The following is a 16,796-nucleotide window of genomic DNA, read 5'->3' as shown; positions in this document are numbered from 1 at the left end:
AATTACACGTGCCCGACACATTGGCTCATTTTGTTACATAGTGTAGCTGTGTCATTTGTTTATTTATGCATGTTTTATTTATTCATATTTAATTTTGTAATTTAGATATAAATTAATAAATAATTGTATATAAGTATAAAAGTGACAGCATTATAATAACCACATTATAACTTCTTAACATACGTAAACAGAGAAATATCAATGCAGAACTCAGTGGCGTACTTTCTACCAATAGATGGTGCTAAAGGACCAGTCATCATCCGCCGGGATTAGAGGGATGGGCCCTGACCAGAACCTAACGCCATATTTTTAGTGGATTACAAATTTATGTTTTTGATTTGAAATTGCCAAACAGAGAAAGGAGATTGAAAATGAAACCACAATATAACAAGGCTACAATATGTAAACGTATAGACGAGTTGAAGTAAGAGATCGTTTGCATCTTTGGTTACTTTGTTTCTTTAATCGTTGACACAACCTCATCAAAATCCAAAGGAAAACTAACACCCCCATCTTATATAAAATAATCAATACCCATACTTCGATTCATCAGTAGTCTTATTGATAACCATTCACAATCATTGTTCAGTGATCTGCCCCTTGTCAACCATTAGCCATGGTGTAAAGGACATAGTCATTTTTGAATGATTAACCATCCAATGGACTAGCATTAATATCCTATTTAGGTCAACAACCATAGAGGAGAAACCAATGTTTTGAGTTGCAGTCTGAAGCAATTACAAATGTTACTGCACTTATTTTTTTACCAGCAATCATAACTGGTTCTCCAAAACCCCAAAAGCAAAAGACCATCAAGTCCAGAAGGGAAGAGTGCTGGTATCATTTCAAATAATCAGGAAAGCATTAGAGACAGAGCCTGGGCCACTCAACATATTCAAATCAATCAAAGGATGCCTTTAAAAATGCATTAAGGTGCAACAGCATTTACAAAAATATGGAGCAATAATTGACGAGATCAAACAATGCAAAGCCACATGCTGTACTGGTGACAGGACACCACAGTTCCTTTGTACGATCGTTGTAGTTTACAGAGGTAATTTAAAATAATTAAATACATTGGATCTGGCAGCTGTCATTATGGCACATACAACTACTGCTGTACTGGGCTGGTAGTCCTTTGGAGAAGGCACAGGGATCGATGGGGACTTGATTTCAGTCCTTCTGCAGGGAGGAGAACAGGCTACCATGACGACTATTCTACCTCGTTCTTGACTCGTCAAATCCCTCTGCAAATTGCACTTAGTAACACACACACACACACACACACGCGCGCACACATACACACAGATACACACACGCACACGTTCAAGTCTTATTCAGGCAGTGTTCTACCACTGAAACCAACTGAATCCCCTGGCTGTAGTTGGAATGATGATCGCAGTAGCGTGAGGGACGGCGGCCCGGTCTCACTGCGTAGCCCTGTGAGAGCACAGCGCTACGGTTGCTTCGTAGCAGGTACGCCCGGTTAGCCATGAGCCTCACCTCGCTCGCACAGTATGACAATGGACAGGCAGTGTACTTGTTGATTCGTTATGGAGGCACTTGAACGACAGCTGGTGGCGGTTCGGGCATAAACTGAAGGAGTCGGGGTTTCAGGCTGTCCCCCTCATGAGACCTCAGTCCCCAACGCTCTTCCACCCAACCGTCCGTGAAGGCCACTGGCGGAACCGCAACCGGCTTAAAGCGAACGGTTCTGCTCCGTCTGGGTGGGAGCTGGAGTGATTAGACCTAGAAAAGTGGGACGGACCGCTGGGGCGACACGTCTGCCATGAGGGGGGGGGGGGGGGGACCATAACTGCATTTCAGAGTTCAAAGGTCACCGTGGGGTGTGGCTTATCCTCTTTATGGTTTGGGGTTCACCGTTTACTACAACTCAAACTTCCACTGCTGGTGCTTGTCTCCGGCGCTGCAGCGCCGCATCTGGGCGTCGGTGCGGCCCTCTGGCGCACGGTACGCCGTCACACACATGTCTGAGTGGGGGTGGTAGAGGGTCCCGTCCTGTGAGAGAGGGCCACAGCTCGGGTCAGGGGTAGCACATCGGCTGTCTGCGTGTCTGCGTGTGTGTGTCTGTGTGTGTTTGAACTAGCGTTTAGTTTTCTTTAACTTAGTATTTGTTCCGACCAACTGCGTCGCTGGACGCAGGGATCTTTAAGTGTGTTATTGTCAAACACAAACTCGGCAAGCAATAGTAAACTGCAAAAAAAAAGCATCCGTAAAAGTTTAAAATCAACATTGTGCAGACATATTTAGACACAGCTAGGTACGGGATTAGCATTAGCAGACACGTTAATCCAAAGCGATTTATAAGTGTGGTACAAGCCCAGCATCCGATCAATACTGCAATGCTACACTAGCAGGTTCCTTGAAACTACCGGGACAGAGTGCAGAGAAGGGATAGGAATCAGTGTGTTATGTGCGCACGTTTGAGACACTACCAGCTCGGATTCGTGGACATGATTAATTAATCATCCTCGTCCAGCGAGAAATGAATAGCAGGCCGGCTGGTGAGGACGCAGACGAGGCTGCAGAGGGGAAAGTGAAGGCACAGGGGCTGTCGGGTGCTGCTTACGTCTCGGAACTCCCAGATGGAGGAGGGGGGCTTGGTCTCCCGGTCGTGTGGGCAGTGCCTCATCCCCAGGTAGGTCTGCCCCTCAGGGACCTCAGCACAAAGCTCAGTCACCGAGTTGAAGCGGATCTCCTTCTCAGACGTGTATTCAAAGTACTAGAGTGGAGGACAGGATTAACACACACACACACACACAGTTACCTTTGCCACCTTGAACCACTATTCCGAAATGAGTTTTGGTCGACTGAAATAGCTCTGCCTGCTTTAATCCCTGCTCTTCATGTAGACCCTACTTCCCTTAGCATGGGTTCCCTGGCCTATATCAGGGGGGGGGGGGCCTGTTGGGACAAGAAGGTGCCCCAGCCGCCCGGGTCTGCCCTTTCAAAAGAGCATTGCTGATCAGTCCTCATCCTTCCCCCATCCCTATCCTACTGTACATGAGCCAATGAGCATCCAGGGTGCCTGGCCCTCCCTCTTATGGCCATGGGGGCCACTGGGAGCCCAGCCTGCGTCTGGTCAGGCTTTGACCCTATTTCCACTGGCCTGGATCACTCTTTGTGCTGCATGGCTCATGTACCTTTTTAGAATGCAACCCGTTTCTCATGCAAGCCGGGGCCGGGGTGGAGGGAGGGAGGGGAGGGGGAGGGAGGAAGGGGAGGGGGAGGGAGGAAGGGGAGGGGGAGGGAGGAAGGGGAGGGGGAGGGGAAGCAGGACTCAGGAGAGGAGTGCCCTGGAAACATTGATGTTTCTTCCACGTGGACACCTGATGCCGAACATCTCGAAGTCTCCTAGAATGCCAATTGCTTGTTCTCCAATATGAACCCTAGCAAACAATTACTTGAAGTGCACTTGTGCGCGAGTCAGGGTGGATAAATGTAGAATCCACCATCCGTGGAAGTAGACACAGTTAATGCCGCTTGAAATAAATAGTTTTTTAAGAAATGTCAATCAATAGTTTTCCCAGATAGATATCTGGGGCATACAAACACATCGCTGTTCCCTTCATTAAATTCCAGTATCGCTGGAAGGGTGAACAATCTTCTGACGGCTATCAACTATGGCAGCAATACTCAGGGGGCCAGACATGTCTTGCTGCACAAGGGAAAGATTGTACAACTACCAAAATAATGGAATACAAAAACACGAGTACAGAGGAGATGGAGAAAGTGAAAGTAGTGAAAGTTCAGCGGAAACACCGAGTGGAAACGTGCCTGGTTGCCGCCCTGGCCGTGGCAGCCGAACAGGGAGATGTGGGCTCCGGTGGGATTGTGATCCGGAGAGTTGTAGTCCAGACACTCGGACGTGATGCCACCGTTACGAATCTGGTGGCAGGGAAGAGTGGGAAAACCATTAGTCCACCATACCTTCATCGAGCTAAGTGAATACAAGTGACTACTACAAATCTGCATCATTATAGGCGGCGATTGGGCAAAGACTTCAGGAAACAAACTAGAAACCTTTTGAGAAGAAACAAAACAACAAAACAACAGCCAGGTCTATTCACCAAAGGGAAAGAGCGCTTGCATTTTACCACCTCTCTTGTCTGAAGAGGTGTGTTAAAGGCTCTGATAATGTACAAGGGGAGGGGTCATTAAAGATAGATATGGTATATCGGCTTTTAACAGGTCCAGCACTCACAGCGCCGTTCCAGCCGGCGCGGTCCTCGGGGACGTGAAGGTCGGGGTAGATGTTCTTCAGGTACCAGTCGAAGCTGTTGCACTTCAGCCGTTGCCTTAGCAGCACCCGATGGGAGATGTCCCCGTAAGATTCCTGCAGACCGATGCCGGAGGGAGGAAGAGATGGGGGGGGGGGGGGGGGAGAAGGGTCGGATGCGGTCAAGATGAGATGGATTGGATTGGGTTGGATGCACGTCACAGAATAACGATTTCATGACGGCTTGTTCTCGGGCGGCGATGAACACCACATTCTGAATCTTTAAGGTTTAGGTTGAGGGTTGACACTGTACACGGAGAAATGGTCAAAGTTCAACCACATCCTGGGTGGAAGGGGTGTGTTCTTATTTGAACATTAAATGCTGCGTGAGTGTTGGACGCAATCTGCGTCAAAACTCTCCAGAGCATTGCCGTTTATCAACACGCCTTATCTGTAAATACGTCGTGATTGGCAAGGGCTGAGAGTACACAGAGCAGTGTTTACACAAGAGGTGCGCTGGGCTCCACCCATAAGCAGACCAACTTCAAAGCATTCACGCACGCTCATGTAATCTCATGCTACCCGTAGGTAGAATCGTGTCACAGTATGCCCCCGGGATAAAAATCAAACATCCCTTCTGAGGAAATCGTTCAGCACCAGACTAGAGTCTGATTCATTAAGAAACTAAATCAGGCGCTTCTCCAGAATTCTCTGAGGCGATGACCTCGATCAAAGGGAACAATGGCTCCAGAATCTCGGCGAAATTCTTGCCTCCTCTTTTGTTGAAACAGTTGCTGAAGCGGACAAAGGTCAAATAGATTAAAATGACGGATTTATAACTCTATTATAGTAAATATACTATATACTGTATTGGTTACTTGCTGTGAAGACACCGACGCCGCTGCCTGAATGCAGTGGGTTCCACGTGTGGCGAGGATGCTTGTAGGTTGGCAAGTTATTTTAATAAACACACTGAAAGACTCAGTGTCCTCCTGTCTGGTAGCTCGACACTCAACACCCTCCCTCCGAGCTGATAGTTTATAGTTTGATCAAAGCTACCGACCGTCCTCTGCATGAATAATAATGCGGCCCTTTTCTCTCTCCTCACTTGTGGCGAAACATGAGATACATGAAAGTTTGATGGCAACACTCTAAACCCGAGAGGACAATGGTTGTGTATACAAAACACGCACATGCACACAGAAAAACACCCACACACACCAATCACAAAGGCAGTGTTTCATCGGGTATTACCGCTGGGACGGTTCAATCCGATCCCATGAAGCATCTTGCGGCGCGAGGCTCCTCAGGTGAGGTTGGTGGTGTTAACGCATTAGCTCTAAGCCGCTGGCGCCAGCGCCCAGAGGCTCTAGTGGCAGCTAATGTCAGCCTGGCTCAGAGCTACGTCTAGCTCCAGCGTGATGGATGGCGGAACCGACGGATAACGTAGCAAGGTGACAAATCACAGACGAGGGGAGAGAATGTACTTCGCCCCGCTTATTGTCAGTTCAAATATCATGTCAGGTTGCACTCCGTATTATTGTCATGTGTGATTTGTTTTGAAATCATACATGACAATTATGTGACAATACACTATTGTAATTAAGCAAAATGTATTGTTTAAGGCTAAGTTAAGAAAGTAAGTGGCAGAATTAGAACCTACATTTTTTCCACCATTTCCCGTCGTGGATCCATAGATAGTTTGAGGATTGGAAATGGAGAGTTTAAAAGACGATTGTTGTGGTTCCCTCACCTTCTTGGCGGGCGGGTTCCTGTTGTAGAAGTGCTCTTTGTAGGAGTCCATCCAGACCTCAGCGGCGCGCACCGTGTTCTGGAGGAAGTTGGGCCTGGCGTAGGGGGCCTTCTTTGGGAAGACGTGGCCCACGTGGGAGCAGGGGTGGATCTCCAGCGAGCCCCCACACTGCCACACCTGTCAGGGGGGGAGCCATGACATGTGGTCATGAGTGTTTATCTTGATCTATCTGTGCTCTCTTTAGATTAAGCGGAACACGGATGTGCCCCAATCACCTAAATTAAACATAGGTCAAAGCTTAGGACAGGGGTGTTGGATGTCCAACTGTCACAGTGATGCATCAGTGACAGGACTAGCCATTCATCAATACAACGTAACCATAAACAAGCAGATGCAAGCGCCCACACCAACACAATCCATCATGCAGACACAATGCCTAACCTCATTCAATCACGCGAAATGACCACACACACACACACACACACACACACACACACACACACACACACACACACACACACACACACGCACACATACACACACACACACACACACACACACACATACACACACATGGTCCGGCACAATGTGATCAAAGCAATTGCGCTAACAGTGTCACACAGTGTCACAACATGGAACTGGCCATCCGCAGGAAGCAGATAGGGTTGCCCGCGGCGATGTGACAGGGATCGTGCGTGTCCTTGTCACATCCCCCGTCCAGAACAATCCCATCTGCCTGCTTCAGGTGAGGGTTCAGGTGAACGTTTGATGGACAGACCTGTTCCTGTTAGGTGACGACCCAATCAACATGGAAGCAAGGTCAACAGACGAACCGCACTGGCAGCGCAGAGCATGACGGATGCCAGCGCAGGGAAGTTAAGCCACATGCATTTACTTTGCTAATATTAGCTCGCCTATAAAGACAATATTGTCTAACAGGCCTGCTGAAAAGTATTTTTTTTATTTGATTTTCAAGATCAGTAAACAGAAATTAACGACTATAATATTGCTTCCTTAATCCATCTTTCGGTAATGAAGACAATTTTTTTTTTAAGTGAAAAAAATAAGGAAAAGTAGAACATTCAAGCAAATGTATCAGATTAAAAATAGTGGTTTTCCTTTTTCTTAATTTCAACACATTATTAAGAAAAACAGTCTTTCTAATGAACCGTTAAAGGCAACAAATGAAACCGACCCTGAAGGAGAGCTCCAGGTTCTCCCCTCCCCATGTCTCCATGCCCATGTCGTAGGTCCCCAGGTACTCAAAGTAGGCCTTGCTCACTGCAAACAGCCCGCCGGCCATGGTGGGCGACCTGCACGGACACACACACAACAATCACTGAGCAGTCCCCAGAGGCGGGAAGGGCTGCGGCCGGAGTTCAAACCCAGTGTTTGTTATTAAGGCCACGACGCAAACCCGCCTGGACTTCACCGTTCCAGGCGCCATAGCAAGCCTTTAGATGCCCTTCTAAGTGGGATTATACATGTTCATGTGCCTGCAAGCATGTTTCTCATGTGCATGTACGGAGGGCGACAGTAGCTCAGCAGTTACAGCGGGTTGACTGGTAACCCAAATGCTGCTGGTTCGAGTGCGTGGATGAATGGTTGTTAGTTGCTTTGGATAAAAGTGTCAGCAAAATCCCCTGAATGTAAATATATACATGCACATATACATGTTGGTGTTGGTGAGGGGGAGGTCACCTGATGGGGTCGATGTGGGACGTGCGTCTCTTGCGTTCCACCTCTGGCACGGCGTGCCACTGGAAGGTAAGCCGCCAGTCAAAGCCCCCGATCATGGGCTCGTCCGTCTGCATGTAGAACTCAAAGGTGTTCCAGTCGATGGTGTCGATCACCGGGCACACAATGGTGCTCTGGTTCTGGCCGATCCTGGAGGTTTCAAAAAACCAGAGCCGTTGATAAGAATGGCGGCATTCCAAATCCACAGTCGGGTGGGAGGACAAGGTGACAGAAACCATGTCCTCAAAATGGGATTCATAGAGTACGCTGAATAATCTCCATTTCCTCCCACGGAAGTGATTAAAGGAGATGGATTTGAGGACGGCTTTGCATATGGCTGCCGAGTTTCCTTGTTTTCTGCCAAAAGATAAGGATGCAAGGTTAAGAGGTTTGATTCCCTGGCAATCGGCGACACTTCTGAGGTCGTTGAAGTCAGACATTCAAGCCCAACTGTCCTACAGCCACTAGGATTGTAAACATTCAAGCCGTTTATAGTAACATGTCATTATATCATTTACTGTAATGACAGAGTGGATGAATGCATATGTTTCAGAATGGTACCCTTACCATATAGTTTTATATAACTTCATGGCATTCAAACGCCACAGAGTATAGTATAGTCTAGGTTCAGCCATGCAATTGAACCCCCCCCCCCCCCCCCCCACCGTCACCTCTCCAGGAGTGGTTCGATCCACCCGGGGATGCACTCGCAGTGGCAGTCCAGGAAGGTCAGTACATCCCCGGTGGCGTAGGTGGCGCCGATGAGCCGCGCACGTACCAGCCCCTCCCTCTTGTTGGTTCGTATGAGCCGCACGCGCGCCAGCTTACTCATGTACTCCTCCAACTGAGCTTTGAGATAGCCTGCAACAACAGACAGAAACAAAACTACTTGTCAATCCCGTATTTCAAAGTTAATGAATAGTGTCTTGAAAAACCTGTACCCTTTGTAAATACTTCTGTGGAGCCAGTTTCAATACAATGTATGGCCTTTGTTCTACCGGCCACACACGACCAAGAGACAGTTTTGTAAAGCATTGTTTTGTGCTTTGTTCAGAACTGGGTCGGTCTCAGTCTCGCTCGGTCAAAGAGGAATAGATGCAATACAATTAAATTACAAATTCTCTCTCTCTCTCTCTCTCTCTCTCTCTCTCTCTCTCTCTCTCTCTCTCTCTCTCTCTCTCTCTCTCTCTCTCTCTCTCTCTCTCTCTCTCTCTCTCTCTCTCTCTCTCTCTATCTCTCTCTCTCCCAAATAGGCCAAACAGTTGAAAAAAGACGTGTCCAACATTCCACTTGGTCAGGGGACAGGAAATGATGTCACAGGAGGTCAGCGCACAATGAGCTAAATCAGTAATGTCTAAGACAGACATTACTGACTCATTGGTATCATGTCCAAACCCTTGGATCCACATTGGGATGCTACAACAATGGAGGAGGTATCATTAGTAGTGTTAATAATTACGTGTATATGACAGTCATAAGCTCGGCTCTTTGTGTGTGTGAATTAATAAAAATGCAACACACAAGCACAGTGAGAAAACACTACGATCAAACACACATGTTTTATGCAAAAGAGACAGCAGGATACCTTTGACCAAACGTAATGACACCACAACGGCCAAACAAAAAACAAAACTGCCTGTTGACAGAGAACATAAACTCAAAATTTCGTGTTTTTTGGAGGGAGAGAGTCTGATCTATTATTTTGATTGCCCTATAACTAGCCAAATAACTGAGGAACAGAAAAGACAGTTACACATTGTCAAAACTCTGATTATATGAATCATCTCGGCCTTAAGTACATCCTTACCATAGCCTTCTGTCAGTCTGTCTGTTCAAAGACATGTATAATATAACCTATAATATAACCTGAAGTAGGCTCACTGGTCACATCACTGGTCGGGTCTGATCAATCCACCTGACAACTGGCCCTTTGTTTTAGTGTTCTACATGGAGGTGATTTTGAGCTCGAGCAGGCTTATTTCTTATCCTTGCACACAAAGACACAGACACACACTTCCCTCCTGTCACCACTGACTCTGCGAATATCGTTTTACAAACAAAGAAAGCACACACACTTCACAAACAAACCACAAGTACTTCTTCACGTCATGCTCATGTGCACGTGCGTGTGCGTGTGTGCATGAGTCTGTGCATTTGTCTGTGCATGTGTGTGTGTGTTTGTTTGTGTGCATGTGTGTGCGTGTGCGTGTGCGTGTGTGTGTGTGTGTGTGTGTGTGCACGTCAGCCGGACCGTAGCCCTACCCCTGTCGCTGTAGTCGTCCACCAGGATGACCTCCCTCAGCAGGGTGGCGGGGGACGTCTCCAGCACGCTGTGCACCGTCCTCAGCAGCGTGGACCACGCCTCGTTGTAGAAGGCAATGACCACCGAGGTGGTGGGCAGCGACCGGTAGTCGTACTTCTTGGCACGGCAACTGCATGGGCGAGAGAGACCGAGGGAGGGATACAGTGAGGAGGGGGGGGGTTAGTGTCTGTGCCAACCCGGACAAAAGGGGTGCACCCGGTAGGACTTGGCGGGGTCCAGTCTCATCGGCTAACGGCTCAAGAGCAATAAGAGGAATCGTTCATGAATCATGTTTGAGTGACCGATGTAGCGGGGATCTCTTTTAATTGTTTCCGAATGAAAACAACAAATAAATATCTTTGGAGCTTGTTTGCATATGAAAAGGTTGTGAACTGTGGGTTTGGTTACAGTTGGGGAGCAACAGGGACATCGAGGACAGAGGAATATGGAGCTCAGGGAGGACGGGGGGGGGGCGGGGGGCGTTGCACCAGTAAGCCACAAAGTGATGCAGTGCTCTTGGAGAGGGGAGAGGGAGCGCAGGAACGCAGGGAAATGCAAATAGAGAGTCTGAGCCAACGGACAATGGGGAGGGGGGATAAATGAGCAAAAGCGAAAGCTACTCTTTCCTTGACTAGGCAAACGGCGGAAGTGTAAAAGAAAAGCTAGGACAGACGAGACATAACATTGTGTCTGCAGAATTCACAAAATCTAACCGCGTCTGCCTCTGACATACCCGACAGCGTTACGCTCTAGTGCAGAACCACCAAGCGGGCTACAGTTAATCCTTCACTTTGAACGATTCAAATCACAGCTTGTTGTAACTGTTGGAAGTTAACAGCAGCAACCACAACAAACACATTTGAACAGGGAAGGTAAAGGTTTCTCTGGCCTGAGAGTGGGCAGGCCAGCTCTTGTCAGAAATGCATCTTGGATGGTCTGATATTTATTTTTTTTCAGACCCACCAACAACCGAACAACATTCCAGGTAGTTTCCCAAGGCCCAGGAGAAAAGAAAGAGAGAAAGAAAGAAAAATAGGAGAAAATCAAAGCATCTTATCAGGCAGATAAAATACCACCTGGTGACTAGATACCATCTGAAAATGTTGCATTGCATTTCGACGTGTGCTGTTTATACAGGTGGTCTAGATTTCAACACGAATTACAAGACAGTCACCTTAAAGACACGTAGGGTGTAAACATAAGATGAGCATGACCTCTCAAATCTAAATCTCCATCTGCTACTTTGCCAAGTAGAGGATTGGTCAGTGTTCTTACGACTCTGCTATAAGAGTTTAATTATACCACATTGCAAGTTCTAAAACGGCAAAATGTCTAAATTTGACGAAAAAATAAATAAATAGTCATCCCTTGCTTTCTCTTTTGCAACAGATCCAACTTAGCAGCGGCATTGCACAGACAGGAGGTTGTTGTTTGTGTTCACGCCTCCGCGCATCAGGCCGCTGCTTTGGGAGTGTGAGTTAGCGTGCCGTAGCAGCAACGACATTCTGGGTAAACACTAGGAGCAGCTCGCCTTGGCCAGCCTCCACAGAGACTCTCTACAGCAAAGGAGAAACAACAAAGAAACAGCATCCTCTTGATTCTAGAAGACAGTTCTCACGATGGGGACCAATGGCGGCGGGTCTTGCTTTCATTACGCCGAGCTCAGAGGGGGGGGAGCTGTTGGTTTGCTTCTGGTGTAGGAGTAAGTGGTGATAAAAGACATTATCATACTGGGCGTCAGTAAACATCACCGAGCACGGCTGACAAGGGGCGCTGCCAACAGGCTCAGATCTCAAAGAAACCTTTCTGGAGCGGGGAAGAGCGCCACACTCCCCGCGGCCCAGGAACAAGCCCTCTTATGCACTGTCACTCCAGGCCCAAGTCGACCCAAGAATCAAGAGTGGACTTTGCGAATGCTTGACTTCACCTGAGGAGAAAATGTGTTTTTGACACCGGCAGCGTGTTTTGGGCTTATCTTTGTGTATTTGAAGCCTATCATTTCAAATGAAGAGACAGCCAGCAAACAGTGTTTACATTTCCGTCTTACTTTGTATTTTGACCCGTTTCACATCAATAAGCAACAGAAGGATGTACCGACACCTGACCATTTAGTCATTTAGCAGTAGCCTTCATCCCAAGTGACCAATAAAGAGCCGGTAGGTTGTTAGGCATCTTGCTCATCGCTGCTTATGGTAAATGGACTGCATATACAGTGTTTTTCTAACCGCTTTACAATATTGCCCAACATTCACCTATTCATGCAAACATTCACACATCAACGGCGGTATCAACCATGCAAGGCGACAATCAGCTCTTCAGGAGCAGTGAGGGTGAGTTGTCTTGCTCAGGGACACCTCGATACTAGGACGAGCCGGGAATCGAACTAGCAACCTTCTATTTACCAGTCAACCCGCTCTAACTCCTACATACAGGGGACTGCCTTCATTGGAGGTTCACACGCAGAACCTTTCTGGCTGGGAGGCCGACCACCCGAACCACTAGAGAACACCCTGGGCCGGGCTGCCCCGTGTGAGGTCTGAACTCACTCGGCCATGCGGCTGTCCCGGATGTGGCGGTGGAGGGAGATCCTGTCGCTGGTGTAGATGTTGATGGCGTAGCGCTCCACGCTGTCCTGCTCCAGCTTCTTCTCCTCGGGGCTGAGGCTGAGGCGCGTGGCCACGCCCCATTCCCCCAGCGCGTTGGCGTCCGCCGGCAGCTTGCTGTACACCGGCCGGGCCAGCTCGAGCTCCGCTAATGGGTCCTCCAGCTGCCGCGCGAGCCTCCTGTGGTCCACGGCGGCGTCGTCCCCGTCGCCGGGCTGCGACAAGGAGGGGGAGGAGGAGCTGGAGGAGGAACGCGCCATGATGAGGTAGGCCAGCCACAGGAGCCAGACCAGGAAGAAGGCCTTGGGCAGCAGGCCCAGTTTCCGCGAGCAGCGGCCCCTCATGGCGACGCCGCCCCCAGCGGGAGTGGATGGGCGGAGGTCAGGGCACCATGCTGGACACGAGCATCTGCAGGGGCAAGGAGAGACCCAGAGGAGCATAGCATTGGGATCCTCATGACACTCATGCTGCAGTTACATCAAATTAGGGCACGCTCCGAAGAGCATTTAGTTCAATATTAATATTTAAACCAGGCACACAGTAACATAAAGACACTTGACCAAAGTGAATCCTGATACATTTCATGAATGCTCAAGGAGGCCTGCAGGTAGACTTCAGTCCTAGGGGTTCAAACCAAGAGTCAGACACCCTCCCCCCAGACCATCCTGCTACTATATCACCCATAGTGTGGTAACTTCAAAAGATGGCACACTTTATAGTTCAATAATATTCGAAAAATGATTGTTATCATCATTATTGTGATTTAATACTTAGATATATATGTATATATATGTTTATTCATTTTACGGGCAATAATGTTTGCCATGGAAGCAGCGTGTGGTAATATAAATGAGGCTCATTACAGCCATCACACACCGGACGGCTGGTAATCAACATTGACATCATAAATACCGCCGCAGGGCTCACGGCCACATTAAGTTGCTCATTATATAGACAGAGCAGAGAGCCAGATGAGGCTTGATTATAGCTGGCGGTACAGTAATGTGCTGATGAAATCACAAGCTAGTGTGTGGCTGCGACGGGAGACTGGCTAATGTGATCTGATGCATTGCAACACCTAGGGTCCACCGAGGTTTGAGTTTTTAATTATTTCATTCGTTCGGCACGGTTCTGTCCACCCCTGTAGGAGAGCTGGGCTCCACATCGCAGCAAAACTATTTAGGATCAGCACACTTTAAAAGCCTCTTTCAATACAACCCTCGAGGATGCACATTTCAGCTTGGTTTCCAACAATTAGAAGAGGTGCACTCGGAGTTGGGATGGTATAATGAAGTTAATTTCAGCATGATTGTTGAAATAATTCACAAGAAACAAGCTCTGGTGTGCCTTCTCGTACACAATCCTGGAAAAACATGTCAAGAATTGTCTCTTGTTAATAAGAGTTTTAAATTCTCCATTTCACTCATAATTTTCATTTTGTATTTTAGTTCTCCAAAGCCATTGCGTTTATTTGCACCATTGGGATCATGTTTCCAAAGCTTATTTCAAATTGTTGTGTTTTTTCCCCTAATGACACGAGTCGAGGACTGATTAAATTGGATTAGGTCCATGAGGAAGATTAGAAAAGGGATATATTGTTAATGTGCATGCATCAATCATCCCGTTTTGACTTTGGGTGTCGGCTACCAACTTGCAGTTTGCCGTGCAAACAGGAAATCGGTACCGGAGAGTAATTACACATACATACAAACGCTGTCGCATACAAGAGGCACACATCTGAGAGCGTGGATAGTAGAGGGAAGAGACGCGGTGGAATTTTGGGAGGAAAGAAATGACGTTTCCCAAGCATAATGTTCCCCCAAATAATGTTTGTGGGATGTGATGGTGGGGGAAGGATTTGATTAGACGAATATTCCAAAAAAGTTAAACTACTAATACTAGTAATCTGCATAGCCAATGACAATACCGGTGGCAGATAAGGGCCTACTTTGCATGGTTTTATACCACACACACACACACACACACACACACACACACACACACACACACACACACACACACACACACACACACACACACACACACACACACACACACACACACACACATAATAATTAATTATTAAGTAATTAACTGTTGAAAGGGAAACCTTCCATAAAACAAGCCTACATAATACAGTTTACAATAAAAAAGGGTTGCAAAGTGCCTTTCTATACGTGCATGCGTTGGCCTAGACACAGTATACATGTGTAGGCTCAGAGCCAGCCGTGTGCTGCCTAGCATGGCCTTGACTGAAGCAGAGGGAGGCTTCCACTCCATTAGAGGTCTTTCACTCCTCCCAAAGAAAAGGAGCCATCAGCACAGGCCTTTGATTGCGGTGCTGGGCCGTGGCCAGCCCAAAGACCAGGGAGTCCTGAGGTTACAAAATGGAGACAGTCTCTCCCCGGGCCACAGACAAATGCCCCCTTTATTGCTGGTGAATCACACCTTCCTCTCTTTGCCTCTGAATCTGATAGCCTCGTCGGAGGGGAGAGCTAGCGTGGAACGAGCAGGATTTTACCAAGGAGGTTTGGGGGGGGGGGGGGGGGGGGGGGGTAGGTTGCGTTAGAGGGGTAGGTTAAGTGGCAGACCAGCAAAGAAATAAAAGGGGATAAGGTTGAGTAATGATGGCAAAGTGGCATGCCGTGGTTACAACACAAGCTTTCACTAAGACAGTGCACAATGGTTTGATTTGCATCTGTTTTGCAAGAGCAGAATATAGGGGATTGTCTGCAGAAGACTCTCCCAGAGGCCGTGGATCCTGCGAGGAGTATACGCGATTCATTACAGGTTATTTATCGCGACGTCCCTGGTGTGGATAAAAAGCCACTCACAACACTGCAGCAGCACAAAGGATTTTTTCACAGGTGTAGTGCTACTCCAGTCAAACAGGTTGACCAAATCAAACCCTTTAGCAATGCTGTCATGTCTCAGGGATTGAGACTGGATAGAAGCAGTCTTTAGTACTGCATGAGAAATGACTTTGAAAGTTGGAAAGAAGTGTGGGTAGTTGTGTTAGTACAATGTCATTACACCGCACAACGCGGACATGCCCTGCAGATGGGCAGATCTAGGCCAGGATGTTACAACAGATGATGCAGTTATTTGATGAGTGCTCTCTTCCTTTAACGCATGCACATGGCTCCTGGTCACTGCTGTCAAACTGCTCGGCATATACGATTACTAGGCACGGCCGGATTAGTTGCTACGTCGAATCTCAAACTAGGTTGGACGAATTTGAAACGAATGATATTCAACTGTCACTCAGTAGTAACCTAAGCCTACTACTTTAACAAGCGACACGATAACACAACTTTAAAGAAGCCTGAAATCAGGAAGTCAGGGAGAGCTCACATAGCCGTATAATCTGACAGGTTGTGTTGCAGTGTGACTTTAAAAAAGAAGACAGGCATCTATCTCTAGAGGTCAATAAATCAGCTGGACTATTGCTTAGCACCAAAAAAGTAAAGTTTTGTGAAACAGAAAATCAACGTCAGTGACCAGTTTGACAGGTAACCACATCGCAATGAATGGCATCCACATTTCAAAACATTTCAAAACTTTTCCCCCGGAAAACGAATCTAGCGTGGCGTTATTCACTGCGTCTTACCTCAGAGAACGAGCTACATTCCTCGTAGGGTTGTTGGTACAACTGCAGGATCAGAGCGGCTGCCTGGCCTGTCTGCAGCGCGTCTTTAATCTGCGGCGGTTTGCAGTTGTCAGCATACCCACATCCTCTCGTGCTCCACGTTTACGTCCTCGCTCCCCGGAGCTCTGGGGCTCGAGCTTCTTGCGCGAGTCTGCGTGTGTGCGTGTGTGCGTGTGAGTGTGTGTGTGTCTGTGTCTGTGTGTGTGTGTGTGTGTGTGTGTGTGTGTGTGTGTGTGTGTGTGTGTGTGTGTGTGTGTGTGTGTGTGTGTGTGTGCGTGCGTGCGTGCGTGCGTGCGTGCGTGCGTGCGTGCGTGCGTGCGTGCGTGCGCGCGTGTGGGTGTTTTTGTCAGGCTACGTGGCTAGCGCCCGGAGCTAACGCTGGCTAACTTGTTTTCACTTCACTTTCCTCGCGTCGGTTTGAAGTTTATCTCCGTCACACTCGCAGCCAATCAATGAAGAATTGAACCGGAGGGTCCACGGTTAACGGGAGAAGAAGGCGGGACGAGCGGCTT

The 16,796-nt window shown here is 48.0% G+C and overlaps 1 protein-coding gene across 1 annotated transcript; it reads right to left on the bottom strand.

Annotated features, from left to right (window-relative positions):
* Positions 1–443: 443 nt before the first annotated feature.
* Positions 444–16,468, bottom strand: poc1bl (POC1 centriolar protein homolog B (Chlamydomonas), like). The gene is made up of 11 exons (XM_030346961.1): positions 16,246–16,468; positions 12,579–13,043; positions 9,993–10,162; positions 8,402–8,591; positions 7,695–7,880; positions 7,189–7,306; positions 5,994–6,170; positions 4,226–4,357; positions 3,799–3,909; positions 2,591–2,743; positions 444–2,019 (listed from the first exon to the last, which is right to left on the bottom strand). The coding sequence occupies exons 2-11, from the start codon at positions 12,977–12,979 to the stop codon at positions 1,888–1,890; spliced, it is 1,770 nt and encodes a 589-aa protein (XP_030202821.1). The 5' UTR covers positions 12,980–13,043; positions 16,246–16,468; the 3' UTR covers positions 444–1,887.
* Positions 16,469–16,796: the final 328 nt, after the last annotated feature.

Source organism: Gadus morhua, chromosome 22 (assembly GCF_902167405.1).
Source record: "Gadus morhua chromosome 22, gadMor3.0, whole genome shotgun sequence".
NCBI classification, from domain to species: domain Eukaryota; kingdom Metazoa; phylum Chordata; class Actinopteri; order Gadiformes; family Gadidae; genus Gadus; species Gadus morhua.
Note: the sequence above shows the minus strand (reverse complement) of the source record. Positions and strands in the feature narration are given on the sequence as shown.